The sequence below is a fragment of the Microcaecilia unicolor genome, chromosome 5, assembly GCF_901765095.1.
Source record: "Microcaecilia unicolor chromosome 5, aMicUni1.1, whole genome shotgun sequence".
Lineage (NCBI taxonomy): Eukaryota > Metazoa > Chordata > Amphibia > Gymnophiona > Siphonopidae > Microcaecilia > Microcaecilia unicolor.
In genome coordinates, this window is record NC_044035.1 from 355,325,307 (window position 1) to 355,348,205 (window position 22,899).

At 46.2% G+C, this 22,899-nt stretch overlaps 1 protein-coding gene across 1 annotated transcript; it reads right to left on the reverse strand.

Moving 5' to 3' along the window:
- Positions 1–6,473: 6,473 nt before the first annotated feature.
- APRT (adenine phosphoribosyltransferase) lies at positions 6,474–20,747 on the reverse strand. Its single transcript, XM_030202747.1, has 5 exons — positions 20,581–20,747; positions 11,293–11,396; positions 11,065–11,198; positions 9,902–9,980; positions 6,474–7,672 (listed from the first exon to the last, which is right to left on the reverse strand). The coding sequence occupies exons 1-5, from the start codon at positions 20,670–20,672 to the stop codon at positions 7,530–7,532; spliced, it is 552 nt and encodes a 183-aa protein (XP_030058607.1). The 5' UTR covers positions 20,673–20,747; the 3' UTR covers positions 6,474–7,529.
- Positions 20,748–22,899: the final 2,152 nt, after the last annotated feature.

Consider the following 22,899-nt stretch of genomic DNA (forward strand, 5'->3'; position numbering starts at 1 on the left):
AGAGCCATCTCGTCCCGTCCCAATCACTCGAGTATCTAGGAGTGCGCTTCGAGACGCTCAATGGTCGAGTGGTGTTGCCGACTCTGCGGATCCGCAGGTTACAGGATCAGATTCGTCACTTCCTGGCAGGGAACAGGCCGACAGCGCGTGCTTACCTTCAGGTTTTGGGCATGATGGCAGCGACTATAGAGGTGGTGCCCTGGGCCAGAGCGCACATGCGGCAGTTACAGTCGGCACTGCTCAGTCGGTGGTCTCCTCAATCACAGGGGTTGGAGATGCGTTTGCCTCTGACTGCTCTTCCGCGTCTCAGTCTCCGTTGGTGGCTAGACGCTCGAAACTTAGTGAAGGGAATGCCATTGGAAGGTCCAGAATGGGTCATTCTCACCACGGATGCCAGCCTGTCCGGTTGGGGGGCTCATTGTCTCGGTCAGGTGGCGCAGGGACGGTGGTCTCAGGAGGAAGCCCAGTGGTCCATCAACCGGTTGGAGACACGGGCCATTCGTTTGGCTCTTCAGTATTTACAGACGCTGCTTCAAGGCAGGGCTGTCAGAGTTCTCTGCGACAATGCCACGGCCGTAGCTTACGTCAATCGGCAAGGGGGCACAAAGAGTCGGGCGGTCGCAGAGGAAGCAGAGCTGTTGTGCCAGTGGGCAGAACTTCATCTTCAGGCCTTATCGGCAGCTCATGTGGCCGGGGTGGACAACGTAGACGCCGATTGCCTCAGCAGGCATACTCTAGACCCCGGGGAATGGGCGCTTCATCGCTCGGTTTTCAATCGCATTGTGTCAGTGTGGGGGATGCCTGTAATGGATCTCATGGCAACGGCGTGCAATGCGCAAGTGCCGCGGTTCTTCAGTCGCAGAAGAGACCCGCGGTCGGAAGGAATCGACGCCCTGCTGATGCCGTGGCCTCAGGAGTTGCTGTACGTGTTCCCTCCGTGGCCGTTAGTGGGGAGAGTAGTTCAACGCATCGAACGTCATCCGGGGCGGGTGATTATGATAGCTCCAAATTGGCCGCGTCGCCCGTGGTACGGAGACCTAGTCCGTCTGGCGGTGGCGGATCCCCTGCCATTGACAGAGACAGTGTTGTTGTGTCAAGGTCCCATCAGTCTCCCAGATCCGGCTCAGTTCTCGCTTATGGCTTGGCTCTTGAAAGGAGCAAGTTGAGGAAAAAAGGTTTTTCTTCCAGAGTTGTTGCTACGATGTTGAGTTCCCGGAGGCAGTCCACTTCTCTGGCGTACGTTCGAGTCTGGAGGCTTTTTGAGCACTGGTGCCTAGCTCGGAATTTGAGGGCTATACATGCTTCGGTCGCGGATGTGCTAGAATTTTTGCAGGATGGTCTGGACAAGGGGCTGGCCTTGTCTACTTTGAAGGTTCAGGTGGCAGCATTGTCCTGTTTTCGTGGCAAGGTTCAAGGTAAGTCGTTGGCTTCGTCTGCGGATGTGATTCGATTTTTGAAGGGAGTGAAATTGCTTCGGCCTCCGCAACGCCGGCTCGTTCCTCCGTGGGATTTGAATCTGGTTTTGGAAGCGTTAATTCGGCCTCCATTTGAGCCTTTGGCTTCGGCTACGGACAAGGATCTAGCCTTAAAGACGGTGTTTTTGGTAGCCATTTCATCAGCGCGCAGAGTTTCGGAACTCCAGGCGTTGTCGTGTAGGACGCCCTTCTTGTCTTTTTCCAAGGAAAGGGTTTCTCTGCGTCCGGTGCCCTCCTTTTTGCCCAAGGTAGTGTCCGACTTTCATATGAATCAGGTCATTTCTCTGCCAGTATTAGGGAATCTAGCTGGAGACTCGGAACAGCGTCGGCTGGCCAAGTTGGACGTGAAGCGAGTGTTGCGGTGTTATCTATCTAGAACTCGAGGATTCAGAACTTCGGATCGCCTGTTCGTTCTTTTTGGCGGTTCAAAAAAGGGAGCAGCTGCGTCCAAGGCAACGATAGCTCGGTGGTTGAAGGAGGCGATTGCGTCTGCGTACGTTTTGAAGGGTCGTGCGGTACCTAAGGGTTTTTCGGCTCATTCCACCAGGGGAGTAGCAGCCTCTTGGGCGGAAAGTAGTATGCTTCCTCCTCTAGAGATTTGTCGGGCGGCAGTCTGGTCCTCTTTGCATTCGTTCGTTAAACATTATCGGATTGACATTCATGCTAAAGAGGAGGCAGGTTTTGGGGCTGCCGTGTTGACCTCTGGCCTAAGGGGGTCCCACCCGTAGAGATTTACTGCTTTGGTACGTCCCACGCGTTTTGACCGGTCTGGAGGGTCGCTGAGGAAGGTGAAATTAGATCTTACCTGCTAATTTTCTTTCCTCTAGACCCTCCAGACCGGTCAAGAGCCCGCCCGGTGTTTTTCTGTAGGCCAGGAGGTAGACGTTAGTAATTGGATATCTCTTGGCAGCTGATGATTGTAGTTTACATAATTCAGACTCTTGGGTTTTTTCTGATGATTGTTACTATGAGTCTGAATCAGGTGTGGTTGGATAGCCCACCTGTGGAAGCACAAACAGAATCCAGTGAGTAAAACAGTTAAAAAGAACATATAGTGGTTCTTCCATTTGGCAATGTCCACGTACAGGGTTGATAGTTTTGTTTAGTGTTTTAGTTTCTCTGCTTTGTTACGGTTATACTGGCTAGTGGGGGTGCTGCACAGGTTATATATACAGTATCAAAAGCTCAGTGGTTTCTCAGTCTCCCTCTGCTGGTAGGAGTACATAACCCACGCGTCTTGACCGGTCTGGAGGGTCTAGAGGAAAGAAAATTAGCAGGTAAGATCTAATTTCACCTTCTGTTGTGGACACCATGGATGGCTTCAATCGCAAAAAGGCCAATCAGCCCTCAAGGAAGGATCCGAGGGGGAAGCCCGCTGCACAATCGTCAGGCACGCCCTGGCCACATAGGAGCCGCAAACTGAGGCCTGCAAACTTAAAGCAGCCGCCCCGAAGGACGACTTTAAGGCCGCCTCCAATCTTCTATCTTGGGCGTCCTTTAGGGCCGTGCCACCTTCCACCGGCAACGCCGTTTTCTTAGTCACCGCAGTGATTAAAGAATCCACGGTAGGCCAAAGAAAGGCCTCCCGTTCACTTTCAGGCAGAGGATAGAGGTGGGACATAGCCCTAGCCACTTTGAGGCTCGCTTCTGGGACATCCCATTGAGCCGAAATCAAGGTGTGCATGGCATCATGCACGTGGAAGGTTCTAGGCGGGCGCTTCGTTCCCAGCATAAATGGCAGAGCCAACAGGGGCTGAGGGAGAGACGTCCTCCGGAGAGGAAATCTTCAAAATGCTCATGGCCTGCACTAACAGGTTGGGCAAGTCCTCTGAGCGAAAAATCCACGCTCCAGAGGGGTCATCCGCTCCATCCGAGCGGGAATCCGTCTCCTCCAAGGAATCCCCAAAGGACCGTTGGGAGAACCCAGATACGCTGCCCTCATCTACATCAGAGGAGACAGAGTCCTCTAAGGCCTGGAAATCCACCCGAGGGCGTTTACTTCCGGGGGCCTCAACCCCTTTATCGGACAAGGGAGCCGGGGCAGCGTTTTGCATAAGGAAGGCCTGATGCAGCAGCAAAATGAACTCAGGGGAGAAACCCCCCAGACTGTGCACTTCAGCAGCCTGGGCCACAGCCCTAGACGCACCCTCAACCGGCGCTCGCAAGAGCGGGGGAGAAACATGCTAAGCATCCAAAATGGCGTCTGGCGCGACACTCAGCGATGGAGCCGCGCGGGAAGAACGGCGCTTAACTTTGGCCGCTTTTTTGCCATCGCCCAAATCAAGAGCGGCCATGGAATTAACGTCTCCCACCTCAAGGGCAGCCCAAGAAGAAGCCGTCCGAGCAGAGTGGCCGGCCAAGATGGCGGAGGCGAGCAGCGGAGGATGGGCGTTTATGGCGGGAAAAACCGCCGCACCGGAGGAAGAACCGGGATACTGACCGGCCTGCAAACTGATACCCAACAAGGGCGAATCAGACTTTAAGACTCCCGCATCCCCGCTAGAAGCGCACACGCGGTCCGAGGAGCGATTCTTTGCGCCCTCGCCCTCCGACACCATAGGCCACGTGGAGACCGATCGGGGAACCCCCTGCCTGCTACAAAAAGGTAAAAATTACCTGCTTCTCGCTCCGAGCTGTAACGAACTGGTGTCCCAGTGAGTAGCTGCAATAAACGTTGAAATAAACGCCCTTAAGGACGTCCAAAATTTTTTTTTTTTTTTACGGAGCCAGCGGGAGGGGGGAGAAAAGGAGGGACCTGGCGCCACCAGGTTTGCACTTGCTCAAGAAGAGCCCTCAACCCCAGGCACTCAACAAAACCTAAAAATTAGGCTTGGAGGCCTAGCCAGAGCTGCTGCTGTGTGTGACCACCACCTGCTGAGATAGAGAACATACTGAGGAGTTTCCGGCAGCACATGACCACATATAGGGAGGCAAAAGTTTGCTCTCTATCTCCACCTGCTGGTAGATGGACACAACCCACCAGTCTATGGATTGATCAGCTTGATGATATGGAAACATTTATTTCTCACATGGCTCACCTGATTATAAGGAAAAGCTTCAAAATCAGAGCAGTGAAATATGATATGATTTTGTGACACTGCTTTTGGTGAAATGTAGGCCATGAGAAATTTAAAATACTGACTGATATTCAAAACCACTTAACTGGCCAGAAACAGCTGCCAACTGGTTAAATCACTTGTTCGTGGCTATCTGGTCATTTTCAGTGGTACTTAACCAGTTATCTCCACTGAAAATAGCCAAATTCAAACGTGACTAACATTTGGGCATTCCAGGGCCGGAGTCAGGTTTTGTGCCAATATTCAGGCCCTCACGCATAAGTAAACCGCTTAAACTAAACATGGCCAAGACCGAGCTTCTTATCTTTCCCCCTAAACCCACCTCTCCTCTTCCCCCAATTTTTATCTCTGTGGATAACATTCATCCTCCCTGTCTCATTAGCTCGTAATCTTGGGGTCATCTCTGACTCCTCTCTCTCCTCTGCACATACTACTATTAAACATTTCTATAGCGCTACTAGACTTACGCAGCGCTGTACAAATCAACATGAAAAAGACAGTCCCTGCTCAACAGCGCTTACAATCTAAATTGGACAGATGAACAGACAGCTAGAGGTGGGGAAATTGCAGTGGTAGGGGTGATAAGTGAGGGTGTTGAGCAAGAGAGTCGAAAGCAGTAGCAAAGAGGTGGGCTTTAAGCCTAGACTTGAAGACAGCCAGAGACTGAGCCTGACGTATTGGCTCAGGGAGTCTATTCCAGGCATAGGGAGCAACGAGATAGAAGGAACGGAGCCGGGAGTTAGCAGTGGGGGAGAAGGGGGGTGACAGGAGACATTTACCCAGCGAACGGAGTTCACGGGGAGGAGTGTAGGGAGAGATGAGAGCGGAAAGGTATTCAACAGACTGCTAAAACCTGTCCTTTCTTTCTCTATATCACCACCAAAATGTGTCCCTTCTCTTCTGAGCACACTACCAAAACTCTTATCACTCTCACTCATAGGTCGCCCACTAAGCCATCTCTCTCCCCTTCAATCTGTTCAAAATTCTGCTCCACAACTTATATTCCGCCAGTGTCGCTATGCTCATATTTGTCCTCTCCTCGAGTCACTTCACTGGCTCCCTATCTGTTTTCACATACAAGTCAAACTCCGCTTACTGACTTACAAGTGCATTCACTTTGCAGCTCCTCAGTACCTCTCCCACTACTACTAATCATTTATATAGCACTACTCTCTTTTCTCTCCCTACCCTCCTCCCCAGGAACTTGGTTCATCAAGCAGATCTCTTATCTGTACCCTTCTCCTCCACTGCCAATCCAGACTCTGTTCCTTTTATCTTGCTGCACCATACGCCTGGCATAAACTTCCTGAATCTGTACGTCAAGCTCCAGCTCTGGCCATCTTCAAATCTAAGCTAAATGTTCAGTACCCGTGTCTATTTTATAATTCCCACTTTAAATAATTCTCTTATCCCTTATTTGTCCTGTTCGTTTGTCTTGATTAGACTGTAAGCTGGGTCGAGAAGGCACAGTCTTACATGTTCAGTGTACAGTGCTGCATATATCTACAGAAATAAATAGTTAAAAAAATATCTGGCTGCATAAATAGTAAGTACCATCTTTAAGCGGTTTGGTTTATGCCATCAAGGGCTGAATATTAACTTAACCGGCTATGTTAGCCGGCTCAAAAAGAAACAAAACCTTGGATATCCAAAGCAAGCCCGGACAGGACCCAGCATTGAATATCCAAGAACAACATTGGTGGCGGTCAGCAAAATGCGCACCATTGCCGACAGAATATCGGGGGGGGGGGGGGGGGGGCGGGGGCTAAGTGGTTTTGTTGGTTTGATATTTTTGTTCTTTCGTGAAATGCACTTGTAGCTGTGGTCCTGAGAATGTTTTAGGATAACTCTCCATCTACTGGCAAAATAAAGATGTACATTAGGCTTTCAAGCCACTGCATCATACCTGAACACACCAATGTTTATAAAAATGCATTTTATTAAAGAGAAATCAAACAGTTTTTTCTTAAGCATTACAAAGCAGCTTTTTAATTAAAATAGTCTGGGACTTTTGTAATGTGAGATTTTCCACTGTTAAAAAATAAACAAACCGACCCACTTTTTTCCTTTCCCCCAAAAGCATAAAATACCCCTGGCAGGAATGTTTTATGGAAGAAAAATTGTATTGCACACACGTTTACATTTTAAAGATTAAAATCTTCCAATGTTTAATACACACATGGTTTCCTATTTCTTTTTTAGGCTAATTCCAGATAAGAGAGGGCAATAAAGAACTGGTCCATTTCCCAGAACAGCAGTGTTCTATTGAAAACGTGTGGCCCAGAACTGCACAATAATCAAAAGCCTGACTGAGCAGGCTAAAAAAAAAGCTATAGTGTGCAATTCAGCCTACTAAGCAATGATGGCCACACTGGCTACTGCTCATACTAGCTGCACTGGATTATAACGAAAGACTTGCAATACAGACTGTCATCTTTCAACTGATGACCCTCGAGCTGTGCTCAGCTAGGTGAGCAATAAAGGGGACGCACACACCATCAAGGTGCCTAAGCCTCTGGCCTTAGTGTGGACCCAGAGACTGCAACACTATCTGCATGGCCAGGACTTCTCTGTCAGTACATACCACAATCCCAGAATCTCAGGTCTGGCTTAAAAGAAAAGCTACTTTACTGGCATTTGCTCCTAGAATACGATTCAGGCAGCAATGACGGTAAAGTCCACGGACTGCAGAGGCTGGACCAGCAATCCGAATAGGAGTTTCCTTTAAAGGGGTGAGGAGGGCAGTAAAATTAAGCATCAGGTTATTTTTTTTTTCATAATCAATTTAATTCTTTGATATACTAAAATCATTAGTGACTTTAACCTCAGCATCCCACCTTGTGACCAGTGTAGGCAAAGCTCCAACCGCAGCGAAAACTGGATGTACAGAGATGGAAAAGGGCACAGACCTGTCGTTTGTGTGAACAGAGAGCCCTGAAGTACTGGTAGAGGGTAAGAATGCAGGTCCTATGCAACTCTAGTCGTACTGTAACAAAGAACACAGCTTGAAAGGGGTGACCTTTTTGGCACCTTCCAGCGTCTTCAACTCTATCAAAACCAAGCACTCAAGAATCTCCGCATTTAACTTCTTTAGCAAGGTACAGGCAGCCCACAATGAACCTGTGTTAGAAGAAGAAGAAAATACTGTTGTAAGACTCAGCTAGAGCTTAGTACTACTACTACTACTACTACTACTATTTAGCATTTCTATAGTGCTACAAGGCGTACGCAGCGCTGCACAAACATAGAAGAAAGACAGTCCCTGCTCAAAGAGCTTACAATCTAATAGACAAAAAATAAATAAAGTAAGCAAATCAATTAATGTGTACAGGAAGGAGGAGAGGAGGGTAGGTGGAGGCGAGTGGTTACAAGTGGTTATGAGTCAAAAGCAATGTTAGAGGTGGGCTTTCAGTCTAGATTTAAAGGTGGCCAAGGATGGGGCAAGACGTAGGGGCTCAGGAAGTTTATTCCAGGCGTAGGGTGCAGCGAGACAGAAGGCGCGAAGTCTGGAGTTGGCAGTAGTGGAGAAGGGAACAGATAAGAAGGATTTATCCATGGAGCGGAGTGCACGGGAACGGGGTGTAGGGAAGGACGAGTGTGGAGAGATACTGGGGAGCAGCAGAGTGAGTACATTTATAGGTTAGTAGAAGAAGTTTGAACAGGATGCGAAAACGGATAGGGAGCCAGTGAAGGGTCTTGAGGAGAGGGGTAGTATGAGTAAAGCGACCCTGGCGGAAGACGAGACGGGCAGCAGAGTTTTGAACCGACTGGAGAGGGGAGAGGTGACTAAGTGGGAGGCCAGCAAGAAGCAGATTGCAGTAGTCTAAACGAGAGGTGACAAGCGTGTGGCGAGGGTTTTGGTAGAGTGCTTGGAAAGAAAGGGGCGGATTTTACGGATGTTGTAAAGAAAGAAACGACAGGTCTTGGTGATCTGCTGGATATGAGCAGAGAAGGAGAGAGAAGAGTCAAAGATGACCCCAAGGTTTCGAGCTGAGGAGACAGGGAGAATGAGAGAGCCATCAACAGAAATAGAAAACGGGGGGAGCGGGGAGGTGGGTTTGGGGGGAAAAATGAGAAGCTCAGTTTTGGTCATGTTTAATTTCAGGTGGCGTTGAGACATCCAGACAGCAATGTCAGACCAGCACGCTGAAACTTTGGTTTGGATGCAAGGTGAGATATCAGGGGTAGAAAGGTACATTTGGGAGTCATCAGCATAGAAATGTTTTCAACCAACCTGAGAAGACAACACAGTGGTGAATCTTATTTGGGTGACTAGGGGGCATGCGATGAAGCTACAATGTAGTAAATTGAAAACAAATCGGAGAAAATTTTTCTTCACGTGTAATTAAACTCTGGAATTCGTCGCCAGAGAATGTGGTAAAGGCAGTTAGCTTAGCGGAGTTTAAAAAAGGCTTGGACAGCTTCCTAAAGGAAAAGTCCATAGACCGTTATTAAATGGACTTGGGGAAAATCCACTATTTCTGGGATAAGCAGTATAAAATGTTTTGTACATTTTTGGGATCTTGCCGGGTATTTGTGACCTGGATTGGCCACTGTTGGAAACAGGATGCTGGGCTCGATGGACCTTTGGTCATTCCCAGTATAGCAATACTTATGTACTTATGACTGAATTCACACCTGCTTGAAATGCTGCTTACCACAGCTTTTGCCTTGGTGACAATCATAAGGCAATTTTTGTCTACATACACTTGAGGCCCATGCGTATGCACGTCACTTGCTGGGACCTAAGTACGTATGTATTCGAGATCATTATGCTTAGCAAAGAAATGCACTATGCAAATGGATCAAAGGATATAAAGTTTGCAGAAGTTAGGATTAATTTGGCAAAATCTTAGCTCAGCTATGCACTTTAAACCTGTTCTTAACAGACAGGATTTTGCTCATTTACAGGCCGAGATGGGTAATTGCTGACCCCCACGCTGGCTTTTGCGAGCAGAAAATAACCTTGATATTCAATGCCGGGACGTATCTGGGCACTGGCATTGAGGTTTTCAGCAACAGCCAGAAGTTATCTGGGTGCTAGAGGATATTTAGATGTGTGCCCAGTTAACTACTACCCTACCCTGTTCAGGCACTTATCTAGTTATCAAATGAAAGCTGCCACTAACCAGGTTAGTTCCAGCTCTGCCCCTAGACCACGCCAACAAAAACTGAATATTGCCGTGGCACGATCCAGAGGGATTTAACCAGCAGGAGAATTCCTACCCCATTAAACCTTGTTGAATATCTACCCCTCTCTTCCTATAGAATTTTAGGGGTGTACTCTTTTTTTTTTCAGTTCCTCCGCACTTCTGTACTTCCTGAAGAAGGTGGTAGTTGTTTGCCTACCTCCAGTGGCAATCAGATCATCGATAATAACCACCTTCTGCTTTGGGTCTACAGCATCTGCCTGAATTTCAAGCTCAGCCTGAAAAACAGAAAAAGCATTTCTTAGATTTCACTGTATTGTCCACGAGGACACTGATCTTTTTCTTGAGTGGTGACTACTAAAGTGGAACCTAGCATCGTGTAGCTATAAATTTGGGTTCCCAGTGAGCATCACTTTGCACTTGTTCACATTAAAGTTTGGATGCCCAGTTTTCTGGCCTCCCATTGTCTTCCTGCAGTTTCTTCCAGTTCATGCACTTTAACAGCTCTGAATAATTTGCGTCATCTGCAAATCTGATCATCCTACATGTTCCTATTTCAGATAATTTATAAATATATGTTGGCAAAGTATTGGTACCAATGCAGATCCCTTTTGCACTGTATTAGAACTACATGTCAACTAAACTGAAACTCTGTAACATAGTAGATGACGGCAGAGAAAGACCTGCACGGTCCATCCAGTCTGCCCAACAAGATAACTCATATGTGCTACTTTTTGTGTATACCTGACCTTGATTAGTATCTACCATTTTCACGGCACAGACCGTAGAAGTCTGCCCAGCACTATCCCCGCCTCCCAACCACCAGCCCCGCCTCCCACCACCGGTTCTGCCACCCAATTTCCGCTAAGCTTCTGAGGATCCATTCCTTCTGAACAGGATTCCTTTATGTTTATCCCACGCATTTTTGAATTCCATTACCTCCCGCGTAACATGTAAGCCACACTGAACCTACCAATGGGTGGGAAAATGTGGGATACAAATGCAATAAATAAATAAATAAATAAAATATTTTCAATACAGTATTGTTGTACAAAACCACTATAACTGAATGTAAGTATTTCCCCTGCCTCAGAGAGTTTACAGTCTAACTCATCTTGGACTATATAAGCAGCACTGTTCTAATAGACACAATGAGAAAAACCTCTCAGTTCATCTGGCCCCTTAAACTTCCATTTGAAAAGGTCAATAAGTAAGTAAATCTTTCAGATTTGCCAATAAAAAGTCATCAGAAACAAGCAAAATAAAAGGCATCATATTAGTGACAGAGCTAAATCCTCTGCCAGTTCCAAAAAGGATAAGAAATATATGTATTGCTCAGCCAACGGAAGGCCATCCACTTACCTTTCCATATTCCAATGAATAAGAGACAGATTCTGTAGCACCAGGTAATTTTCCTTTCTTTCTTATTAAGACGAACCCAATCCCAAGCCTCTGGGCCAAAGTAGGTCCGAACAGAAACCCCCGGGAATCTAAGCCTGGCAGAAATAAGAAAACATTCTGAATCAAGTCGAAGGATTCGGGAAACATGATAGTGCTGCAGCATGCACAGAACGTCTATACTGTACGGACCAGCGATGACATCAATCTGGGAGTAGGTCTTCCTCAAATGATCTTCCATCAGATCAATGGCGGCGCAGAAGGCAGCAGGGTCTTTTAGTAATGGGGTGATGTCACTGTTAAATTAAAGATGAAGTGTTGGTTTCATAATATTGATAATATATGCGTGTGGCAGATCAATATCACTGGACACCAAAATACACATGGGGAAAATAAAAGATAAGCTTGTTTTACTGTATTTGTGACCTGGATTGGCCACTGTTGGAAACAGGATGCTGGGCTCGATGGACCTTCGGTCTTTCCCAGTATGGCAACACTTATGTACTTAGGATTCTGAATGGAATCTTGCTACTCTTTAGGGTTCTAAATGGAATGTTGCTATACACTTTGAAATTCTGCATGGAATCTTGTTATTCTTTAGCAACATTCCATGTAGAAGGCTGCGCAGGCTTCTGTTTCTGTGAGTCTGACGTCCTGCACGTCAGACTCACAGAAACAGAAGCCTGTGCGGCCACATTGGTGATCTGCAAGGGCAGGCTTCTACATGGAATGCTGCTAGTGGAGGAGTAGCCTACTGGTTAGTGCAGTGGACTTTGATCCTGGGGAACTGAGTTCAATTCCCACTGCAGCTCCTTGTGACTCTGGGCAAGTCACTTAACCCTCCATTGCCACAGGTACAAAATAAGTACCTGTATATACTCACGTAAACTGCTTTGAATGTAGAAAGGCAGTATATCAAGTGCCAGTAACAAGATTCCATTCACAATCTCAAAGAGTAGCAACATTCCATGTAGAACCTCAAAGAATAGCAAGATTCCGGAATCCCAAGGAGTGGAAGAGTAGCCTAGTGGTTGCTACTATTTGAGATTCTGGAATGTTGCTACTATTTGAGATTCTACAGGGAATGTTGCTAGTGGAGGAGTAGCCTAGTGGTTAGTGCAGTGGACTTTGATCCTGGGGGACTGAGTTCAATTCCCACTGCAGCTCCTTGTGACTCTGGCCAAGTCACTTAACCCTCCATTGCCCCAGGTACAAATAACTACCACTTTGAATGTAGTTGCAAAAACCATAGAAAAGCAGTATATCAAGTACCATTAACAAGATTCGAGGCACAATGTCAAAGAGCAGCAACATTCCATGTAGAACCCCAAAGAATAGCGATTCCGGAATCCCAAGGAGTGGAAGTGTAGCCTAGTGGTTGCTACTATTTCAGATTCTACAGGGAATGTTGCTAGTGGAGGAGTAGCCTAGTGGTTAGTGCAGTGGACTTTGATCCTGGGGAACTGAGTCCAATTCCCACTGCAGCTCCTTGTGACTCTGGGCAAGTCACTTAACCCTCCATTGCCCCTGGTACAAAGACGTACATGAATTTATGTAAACCGCTTTGAATGTAGTTGCAAAAACCACAGAAAGGCAGTATATCAAGTGCCATTAACAAGATTCCAGGCAGAACCTCAAAGAGTAGCAACATTCCATGTAGAACCCCAAAGAATAGCAAGATTCCGGAATCCCAAGGAGTGGAAGAGTAGCCTAGTGGTTGCTACTATTTCAGATTCTACAGGGAATGTTGCTAGTGGAGGAGTAGCCTAGAGGTTAGTGCAGTGGACTTTGATCCTGGGGAACTGAGTTTGATTCCCACTGCAGCTCCTTGTGACTCTGGGCAAGTCACTTAACCCTCCATTGCCACAGGTACAAAATAAGTACCTGTATATACTCACGTAAACTGCTTTGAATGTAGAAAGGCAGTATATCAAGTGCCAGTAACAAGATTCCATTCACAATCTCAAAGAGTAGCAACATTCCATGTAGAACCTCAAAGAATAGCAAGATTCCGGAATCCCAAGGAGTGGAAGAGTAGCCTAGTGGTTGCTACTATTTGAGATTCTGGAATGTTGCTACTATTTGAGATTCTACAGGGAATGTTGCTAGTGGAGGAGTAGCCTAGTGGTTAGTGCAGTGGACTTTGATCCTGGGGGACTGAGTTCAATTCCCACTGCAGCTCCTTGTGACTCTGGCCAAGTCACTTAACCCTCCATTGCCCCAGGTACAAATAACTACCACTTTGAATGTAGTTGCAAAAACCATAGAAAAGCAGTATATCAAGTACCATTAACAAGATTCGAGGCACAATGTCAAAGAGCAGCAACATTCCATGTAGAACCCCAAAGAATAGCGATTCCGGAATCCCAAGGAGTGGAAGTGTAGCCTAGTGGTTGCTACTATTTCAGATTCTACAGGGAATGTTGCTAGTGGAGGAGTAGCCTAGTGGTTAGTGCAGTGGACTTTGATCCTGGGGAACTGAGTCCAATTCCCACTGCAGCTCCTTGTGACTCTGGGCAAGTCACTTAACCCTCCATTGCCCCTGGTACAAAGACGTACATGAATTTATGTAAACCGCTTTGAATGTAGTTGCAAAAACCACAGAAAGGCAGTATATCAAGTGCCATTAACAAGATTCCAGGCAGAACCTCAAAGAGTAGCAACATTCCATGTAGAACCCCAAAGAATAGCAAGATTCCGGAATCCCAAGGAGTGGAAGAGTAGCCTAGTGGTTGCTACTATTTCAGATTCTACAGGGAATGTTGCTAGTGGAGGAGTAGCCTAGAGGTTAGTGCAGTGGACTTTGATCCTGGGGAACTGAGTTTGATTCCCACTGCAGCTCCTTGTGACTCTGGGCAAGTCACTTAACCCTCCATTGCCACAGGTACAAAATAAGTACCTGTATATACTCACGTAAACTGCTTTGAATGTAGAAAGGCAGTATATCAAGTGCCAGTAACAAGATTCCATTCACAATCTCAAAGAGTAGCAACATTCCATGTAGAACCTCAAAGAATAGCAAGATTCCGGAATCCCAAGGAGTGGAAGAGTAGCCTAGTGGTTGCTACTATTTGAGATTCTGGAATGTTGCTACTATTTGAGATTCTACAGGGAATGTTGCTAGTGGAGGAGTAGCCTAGTGGTTAGTGCAGTGGACTTTGATCCTGGGGGACTGAGTTCAATTCCCACTGCAGCTCCTTGTGACTCTGGCCAAGTCACTTAACCCTCCATTGCCCCAGGTACAAATAACTACCACTTTGAATGTAGTTGCAAAAACCATAGAAAAGCAGTATATCAAGTACCATTAACAAGATTCGAGGCACAATGTCAAAGAGCAGCAACATTCCATGTAGAACCCCAAAGAATAGCGATTCCGGAATCCCAAGGAGTGGAAGTGTAGCCTAGTGGTTGCTACTATTTCAGATTCTACAGGGAATGTTGCTAGTGGAGGAGTAGCCTAGTGGTTAGTGCAGTGGACTTTGATCCTGGGGAACTGAGTCCAATTCCCACTGCAGCTCCTTGTGACTCTGGGCAAGTCACTTAACCCTCCATTGCCCCTGGTACAAAGACGTACATGAATTTATGTAAACCGCTTTGAATGTAGTTGCAAAAACCACAGAAAGGCAGTATATCAAGTGCCATTAACAAGATTCCAGGCAGAACCTCAAAGAGTAGCAACATTCCATGTAGAACCCCAAAGAATAGCAAGATTCCGGAATCCCAAGGAGTGGAAGAGTAGCCTAGTGGTTGCTACTATTTCAGATTCTACAGGGAATGTTGCTAGTGGAGGAGTAGCCTAGAGGTTAGTGCAGTGGACTTTGATCCTGGGGAACTGAGTTTGATTCCCACTGCAGCTCCTTGTGACTCTGGGCAAGTCACTTAACCCTCCATTGCCACAGGTACAAAATAAGTACCTGTATATACTCACGTAAACTGCTTTGAATGTAGAAAGGCAGTATATCAAGTGCCAGTAACAAGATTCCATTCACAATCTCAAAGAGTAGCAACATTCCATGTAGAACCTCAAAGAATAGCAAGATTCCGGAATCCCAAGGAGTGGAAGAGTAGCCTAGTGGTTGCTACTATTTGAGATTCTGGAATGTTGCTACTATTTCAGATTCTACATGGAATGTTGCTACTATTTGAGATTCTACAGGGAATGTTGCTAGTGGAGGAGTAGCCTAGTGGTTAGTGCAGTGGACTTTGATCCTGGGGGACTGAGTTCAATTCCCACTGCAGCTCCTTGTGACTCTGGGCAAGTCACTTAACCCTCTATTGCCCCAGGTACAAATAACTACCACTTTGAATGTAGTTGCAAAAACCACAGAAAAGCAGTATATCAAGTACCATTAACAAGATTCGAGGCACAATGTCAAGAGCAGCAACATTCCATGTAGAACCCCAAAGAATAGCGATTCCGGAATCCCAAGGAGTGGAAGTGTAGCCTAGTGGTTGCTACTATTTCAGATTCTACAGGGAATGTTGCTAGTGGAGGAGTAGCCTAGTGGTTAGTGCAGTGGACTTTGATCCTGGGGAACTGAGTCCAATTCCTACTGCAGCTCCTTGTGACTCTGGGCAAGTCACTTAACCCTCCATTGCCCCTGGTACAAAGACGTACATGAATTTATGTAAACCGCTTTGAATGTAGTTGCAAAAACCACAGAAAGGCAGTATATCAAGTGCCATTAACAAGATTCCAGGCAGAACCTCAAAGAGTAGCAACATTCCATGTAGAACCCCAAAGAATAGCAAGATTCCGGAATCCCAAGGAGTGGAAGAGTAGCCTAGTGGTTGCTACTATTTCAGATTCTACAGGGAATGTTGCTAGTGGAGGAGTAGCCTAGAGGTTAGTGCAGTGGACTTTGATCCTGGGGAACTGAGTTGATTCCCACTGCAGCTCCTTGTGACTCTGGGCAAGTCACTTAACCCTCCATTGCCACAGGTACAAAATAAGTACCTGTATATACTCACGTAAACTGCTTTGAATGTAGAAAGGCAGTATATCAAGTGCCAGTAACAAGATTCCATTCACAATCTCAAAGAGTAGCAACATTCCATGTAGAACCTCAAAGAATAGCAAGATTCCGGAATCCCAAGGAGTGGAAGAGTAGCCTAGTGGTTGCTACTATTTGAGATTCTGGAATGTTGCTACTATTTCAGATTCTACATGGAATGTTGCTACTATTTGAGATTCTACAGGGAATGTTGCTAGTGGAGGAGTAGCCTAGTGGTTAGTGCAGTGGACTTTGATCCTGGGGGACTGAGTTCAATTCCCACTGCAGCTCCTTGTGACTCTGGGCAAGTCACTTAACCCTCCATTGCCCCAGGTACAAATAACTACCACTTTGAATGTAGTTGCAAAAACCATAGAAAAGCAGTATATCAAGTACCATTAACAAGATTCGAGGCACAATGTCAAAGAGCAGCAACATTCCATGTAGAACCCCAAAGAATAGCGATTCCGGAATCCCAAGGAGTGGAAGTGTAGCCTAGTGGTTGCTACTATTTCAGATTCTACAGGGAATGTTGCTAGTGGAGGAGTAGCCTAGTGGTTAGTGCAGTGGACTTTGATCCTGGGGGACTGAGTTCAATTCCCACTGCAGCTCCTTGTGACTCTGGGCAAGTCACTTAACCCTCCATTGCCCCAGGTACAAATAACTACCACTTTGAATGTAGTTGCAAAAACCATAGAAAAGCAGTATATCAAGTACCATTAACAAGATTCGAGGCACAATGTCAAAGAGCAGCAACATTCCATGTAGAACCCCAAAGAATAGCGATTCCGGAATCCCAAGGAGTGGAAGTGTAGCCTAGTGGTTGCTACTATTTCAGATTCTACAGGGAATGTTGCTAGTGGAGGAGTAGCCTAGTGGTTAGTGCAGTGGACTTTGATCCTGGGGGACTGAGTTCAATTCCCACTGCAGCTCCTTGTGACTCTGGGCAAGTCACTTAACCCTCCATTGCCCCAGGTACAAATAACTACCACTTTGAATGTAGTTGCAAAAACCATAGAAAAGCAGTATATCAAGTACCATTAACAAGATTCAAGGCACAATGTCAAAGAGCAGCAACATTCCATGTAGAACCCCAAAGAATAGCGATTCCGGAATCCCAAGGAGTGGAAGTGTAGCCTAGTGGTTGCTACTATTTCAGATTCTACAGGGAATGTTGCTAGTGGAGGAGTAGCCTAGTGGTTAGTGCAGTGGACTTTGATCCTGGGGAACTGAGTCCAATTCCCACTGCAGCTCCTTGTGACTCTGGGCAAGTCACTTAACCCTCCATTGCCCCTGGTACAAAGACGTACATGAATTTATGTAAACCGCTTTGAATGTAGTTGCAAAAACCACAGAAAGGCAGTATATCAAGTGCCATTAACAAGATTCCAGGCAGAACCTCAAAGAGTAGCAACATTCCATGTAGAACCCCAAAGAATAGCAAGATTCCGGAATCCCAAGGAGTGGAAGAGTAGCCTAGTGGTTGCTACTATTTCAGATTCTACAGGGAATGTTGCTAGTGGAGGAGTAGCCTAGAGGTTAGTGCAGTGGACTTTGATCCTGGGGAACTGAGTTTGATTCCCACTGCAGCTCCTTGTGACTCTGGGCAAGTCACTTAACCCTCCATTGCCACAGGTACAAAATAAGTACCTGTATATACTCACGTAAACTGCTTTGAATGTAGAAAGGCAGTATATCAAGTGCCAGTAACAAGATTCCATTCACAATCTCAAAGAGTAGCAACATTCCATGTAGAACCTCAAAGAATAGCAAGATTCCGGAATCCCAAGGAGTGGAAGAGTAGCCTAGTGGTTGCTACTATTTGAGATTCTGGAATGTTGCTACTATTTCAGATTCTACATGGAATGTTGCTACTATTTGAGATTCTACAGGGAATGTTGCTAGTGGAGGAGTAGCCTAGTGGTTAGTGCAGTGGACTTTGATCCTGGGGGACTGAGTTCAATTCCCACTGCAGCTCCTTGTGACTCTGGGCAAGTCACTTAACCCTCCATTGCCCCAGGTACAAATAACTACCACTTTGAATGTAGTTGCAAAAACCACAGAACAGCAGTATATCAAGTACCATTAACAAGATTCGAGGCACAATGTCAAAGAGCAGCAACATTCCATGTAGAACCCCAAAGAATAGCGATTCCGGAATCCCAAGGAGTGGAAGTGTAGCCTAGTGGTTGCTACTATTTCAGATTCTACAGGGAATGTTGCTAGTGGAGGAGTAGCCTAGTGGTTAGTGCAGTGGACTTTGATCCTGGGGGACTGAGTTCAATTCCCACTGCAGCTCCTTGTGACTCTGGGCAAGTCACTTAACCCTCCATTGCCCCAGGTACAAATAACTACCACTTTGAATGTAGTTGCAAAAACCACAGAAAAGCAGTATATCAAGTACCATTAACAAGATTCGAGGCACAATGTCAAAGAGCAGCAACATTCCATGTAGAACCCCAAAGAATAGCGATTCCGGAATCCCAAGGAGTGGAAGTGTAGCCTAGTGGTTGCTACTATTTCAGATTCTACAGGGAATGTTGCTAGTGGAGGAGTAGCCTAGTGGTTAGTGCAGTGGACTTTGATCCTGGGGGACTGAGTTCAATTCCCACTGCAGCTCCTTGTGACTCTGGGCAAGTCACTTAACCCTCCATTGCCCCAGGTACAAATAACTACCACTTTGAATGTAGTTGCAAAAACCATAGAAAAGCAGTATATCAAGTACCATTAACAAGATTCGAGGCACAATGTCAAAGAGCAGCAACATTCCATGTAGAACCCCAAAGAATAGCGATTCCGGAATCCCAAGGAGTGGAAGTGTAGCCTAGTGGTTGCTACTATTTCAGATTCTACAGGGAATGTTGCTAGTGGAGGAGTAGCCTAGTGGTTAGTGCAGTGGACTTTGATCCTGGGGAACTGAGTCCAATTCCCACTGCAGCTCCTTGTGACTCTGGGCAAGTCACTTAACCCTCCATTGCCCCAGGTACAAATAACTACCACTTTGAATGTAGTTGCAAAAACCATAGAAAAGCAGTATATCAAGTACCATTAACAAGATTCGAGGCACAATGTCAAAGAGCAGCAACATTCCATGTAGAACCCCAAAGAATAGCGATTCCGGAATCCCAAGGAGTGGAAGTGTAGCCTAGTGGTTGCTACTATTTCAGATTCTACAGGGAATGTTGCTAGTGGAGGAGTAGCCTAGTGGTTAGTGCAGTGGACTTTGATCCTGGGGGACTGAGTTCAATTCCCACTGCAGCTCCTTGTGACTCTGGGCAAGTCACTTAACCCTCTATTGCCCCAGGTACAAATAACTACCACTTTGAATGTAGTTGCAAAAACCACAGAAAAGCAGTATATCAAGTACCATTAACAAGATTCGAGGCACAATGTCAAAGAGCAGCAACATTCCATGTAGAACCCCAAAGAATAGCGATTCCGGAATCCCAAGGAGTGGAAGTGTAGCCTAGTGGTTGCTACTATTTCAGATTCTACAGGGAATGTTGCTAGTGGAGGAGTAGCCTAGTGGTTAGTGCAGTGGACTTTGATCCTGGGGAACTGAGTCCAATTCCTACTGCAGCTCCTTGTGACTCTGGGCAAGTCACTTAACCCTCCATTGCCCCTGGTACAAAGACGTACATGAATTTATGTAAACCGCTTTGAATGTAGTTGCAAAAACCACAGAAAGGCAGTATATCAAGTGCCATTAACAAGATTCCAGGCAGAACCTCAAAGAGTAGCAACATTCCATGTAGAACCCCAAAGAATAGCAAGATTCCGGAATCCCAAGGAGTGGAAGAGTAGCCTAGTGGTTGCTACTATTTCAGATTCTACAGGGAATGTTGCTAGTGGAGGAGTAGCCTAGAGGTTAGTGCAGTGGACTTTGATCCTGGGGAACTGAGTTTGATTCCCACTGCAGCTCCTTGTGACTCTGGGCAAGTCACTTAACCCTCCATTGCCACAGGTACAAAATAAGTACCTGTATATACTCACGTAAACTGCTTTGAATGTAGAAAGGCAGTATATCAAGTGCCAGTAACAAGATTCCATTCACAATCTCAAAGAGTAGCAACATTCCATGTAGAACCTCAAAGAATAGCAAGATTCCGGAATCCCAAGGAGTGGAAGAGTAGCCTAGTGGTTGCTACTATTTGAGATTCTACATGGAATGTTGCTAGTGGAGGAGTAGCCTAGTGGTTAGTGCAGTGGACTTTGATCCTGGGGGACTGAGTTCAATTCCCACTGCAGCTCCTTGTGACTGTGGGCAAGTCACTTAACCCTCCATTGCCCCTGGTACAAAGAAGTAAAATACTATGTAAATTGCTTTGAATGTAGTTGCAAAAAAACAAAACTCAGAAAGGCAGTATATCAAGTCCCATTTTGCCTTAACACAGCCCCAGGTCCTAGAGACTCTTTCCTGTCACTCCCAGATACATTAATGAGAAAGTAAAGCCACAGCCACTTCCCTGCTCTTTCCCAGTCTCACCGGAAGCACACGCCGGGCGACGGGAAGTCGGGAAAGGCGCGAATGCGCCCTCGGACGAGCTGCAGCTTCTGCTCCGAAGTCCCTGCGCTCATGACTGCGCGTGACACACACACAGCGCGCGGAGCAACAGTGAAAGCTAGCTAAACCGTTAGAACCAACCAACCGAACTTGCTCAGAGCCGCTTGCGCATAAGCACAATACACCAAGTGACGTCAAAATGTTGAAACCAATTAGGTCAGTCTCGGTTTCCCCTTCCCTGCGCAGCCGTCATTGACATTAACTCAAAACAGAGTTAGCCAAACCTATGAGCTGCTCCATCCACGTTGTCGCTCTTAATCTCACTTCTATTTTCAAACATGCCGACTTGTGCAGTATACGGATGTTATAAAGTGTAACCAAGTGTGTCATTTTAAGGGGCTACTTCTAGGGCCACCCTAGCACGTGTTATAGTCGTGCAGAGGTTTTTTTTTTCTCTCCAGGTAAAGGGCACAAAAACAGACATCATGTTATGAGAATTAACTTAGTAAGTAAATAAATAAATAGAGACTCTGATGTTGAGCACCCGAGAGTTTCTGTCTACTTATTTATGGCAATTATATCCCACATCAAACATTAATTAGGTTGAACATGGCAGCATTTAAAAATCTTTTTTTTTCCTGTGCCTAGATCAAAAGAGAAATATGGCTTCTGGGAACTTGCTCCTTTGTTTTGTGGAATGCATTGGTATATTATAAAAATGCACTTAATATTGTTTATTACTACTATTTAAAAGAAAGTTATTAAATAATGAGGGCACAGCTAACTGCATGCAAAAGTTCAGTCAGTCTAAATATGCCAAGCTTGTGAATTTTGTGATTTGTTTACGGTTTGATTTCCTAACTAACTGCTATTAGCTATTTCTGGCTAATTCTAATTTGATTTTTGTTAACAAGTACTAGTACAATGTGAATATGTACAAATTGCCATTTATATTTAGAACTGTCTCTTAATATCTGCTTGTACACTATGAGTCTGTCTTATTATCATCATGCTGACCAAAACCCTGCAATACTAAATGTTTATTAACTAACATTCTTCTTCCACTATCCATGATGTATTGTAAGCCACTTTGAGCCTGCAAAGAGGTGGGATAACAGGTGGGATACAAATGCAACAAATAAATATTAGATCTTTTGTCTGTTTCCTTAGAATGTGTATACCCCACCCTCCCCCACCTGGTTGTAAAGCATAGGTGTGGACTAAGCATCTGCTGGTGAGAGCATTCCTCGAAGTCACAGTTTCTGCCTGTGGAGTGGGACGCACACAAATAAGACTTAATTCTGACATTATTTCTGTGGTTTTGGGCATTTCTGGTGGTTTTCAATACAGCTCTAGAGATAGGTTACAGCAAACACACTCCACAGGTTTTAAGCAAAATCCGAGACAACATGGATTTACCAAAGGTCAATCGTGCCAAACAAATCTCATTGAATTCTTTGACTGGGTGACCGGAGAATTGAATCAGGGCCGTGCTATAGACCAGGGGCGTATCTGGACTTCGCCGGTACGGGGGTCCAAAGCCAAGGTGAGGGGGCACATTTTAGCCCCCCCTCCCGGCGCCATTGCCGCCACCACCGCCAGAACCAGAACCACCTCTAACAACTGTCGCCCGCCCACACGACGACCCTCTCAACCCCCCGCCCGCTGTCGCTTACCTGTGCTGGTGGGGGACCCCAACCCCCGCCAGCCGAAGCCATCATTCTTCATTTGTTTTCTTCTTCTGAGTCAGACTCAGAAAGAAGAAAACAAACGAACGAAGGATGACGGCTTCGGCTGGCGAGGGTTGGGGTCCCCCACCAGCAAAGGTAGGCAGCGGGAGGTGGGGTTGCGAGGGCCGTCGGTAGGGGGGTCCAGGGCCAAATCTACGGGAGCCCTGGCCCCCGTGGCCCCATTACAGATACGCCCCTGCTATAGACCTACTTAGATTTCAGCAAAGCTTTTGACACGATTCCCCACAGGAGGCTCTTGAATAAACTTTACCGGCTGAAGATAGGACCCAACGTGGTGAACTGGATTAGGAACTAGTTGACGGACAGACGCCAGAGGGTGGTGATTAATGGAATTCGCTCGGATGAGGGGAAGATGAGTAGTGGAGTGCCTCAGGGATCGGTGCTGTATAGAGAGAGGTGTGACCAGCAGAAGAAAGGAAGTGTTGATGCCCCTGTATAAGTCGTTGGTGAGGCCCCACCTGGAGTATTGTGTACAGTTTTGGAGGCCGTATCTTGCTAAGAATGTAAAAAGAATTGAAGCGGTGCAAAGAAAAGCTACGAGAATGGTATG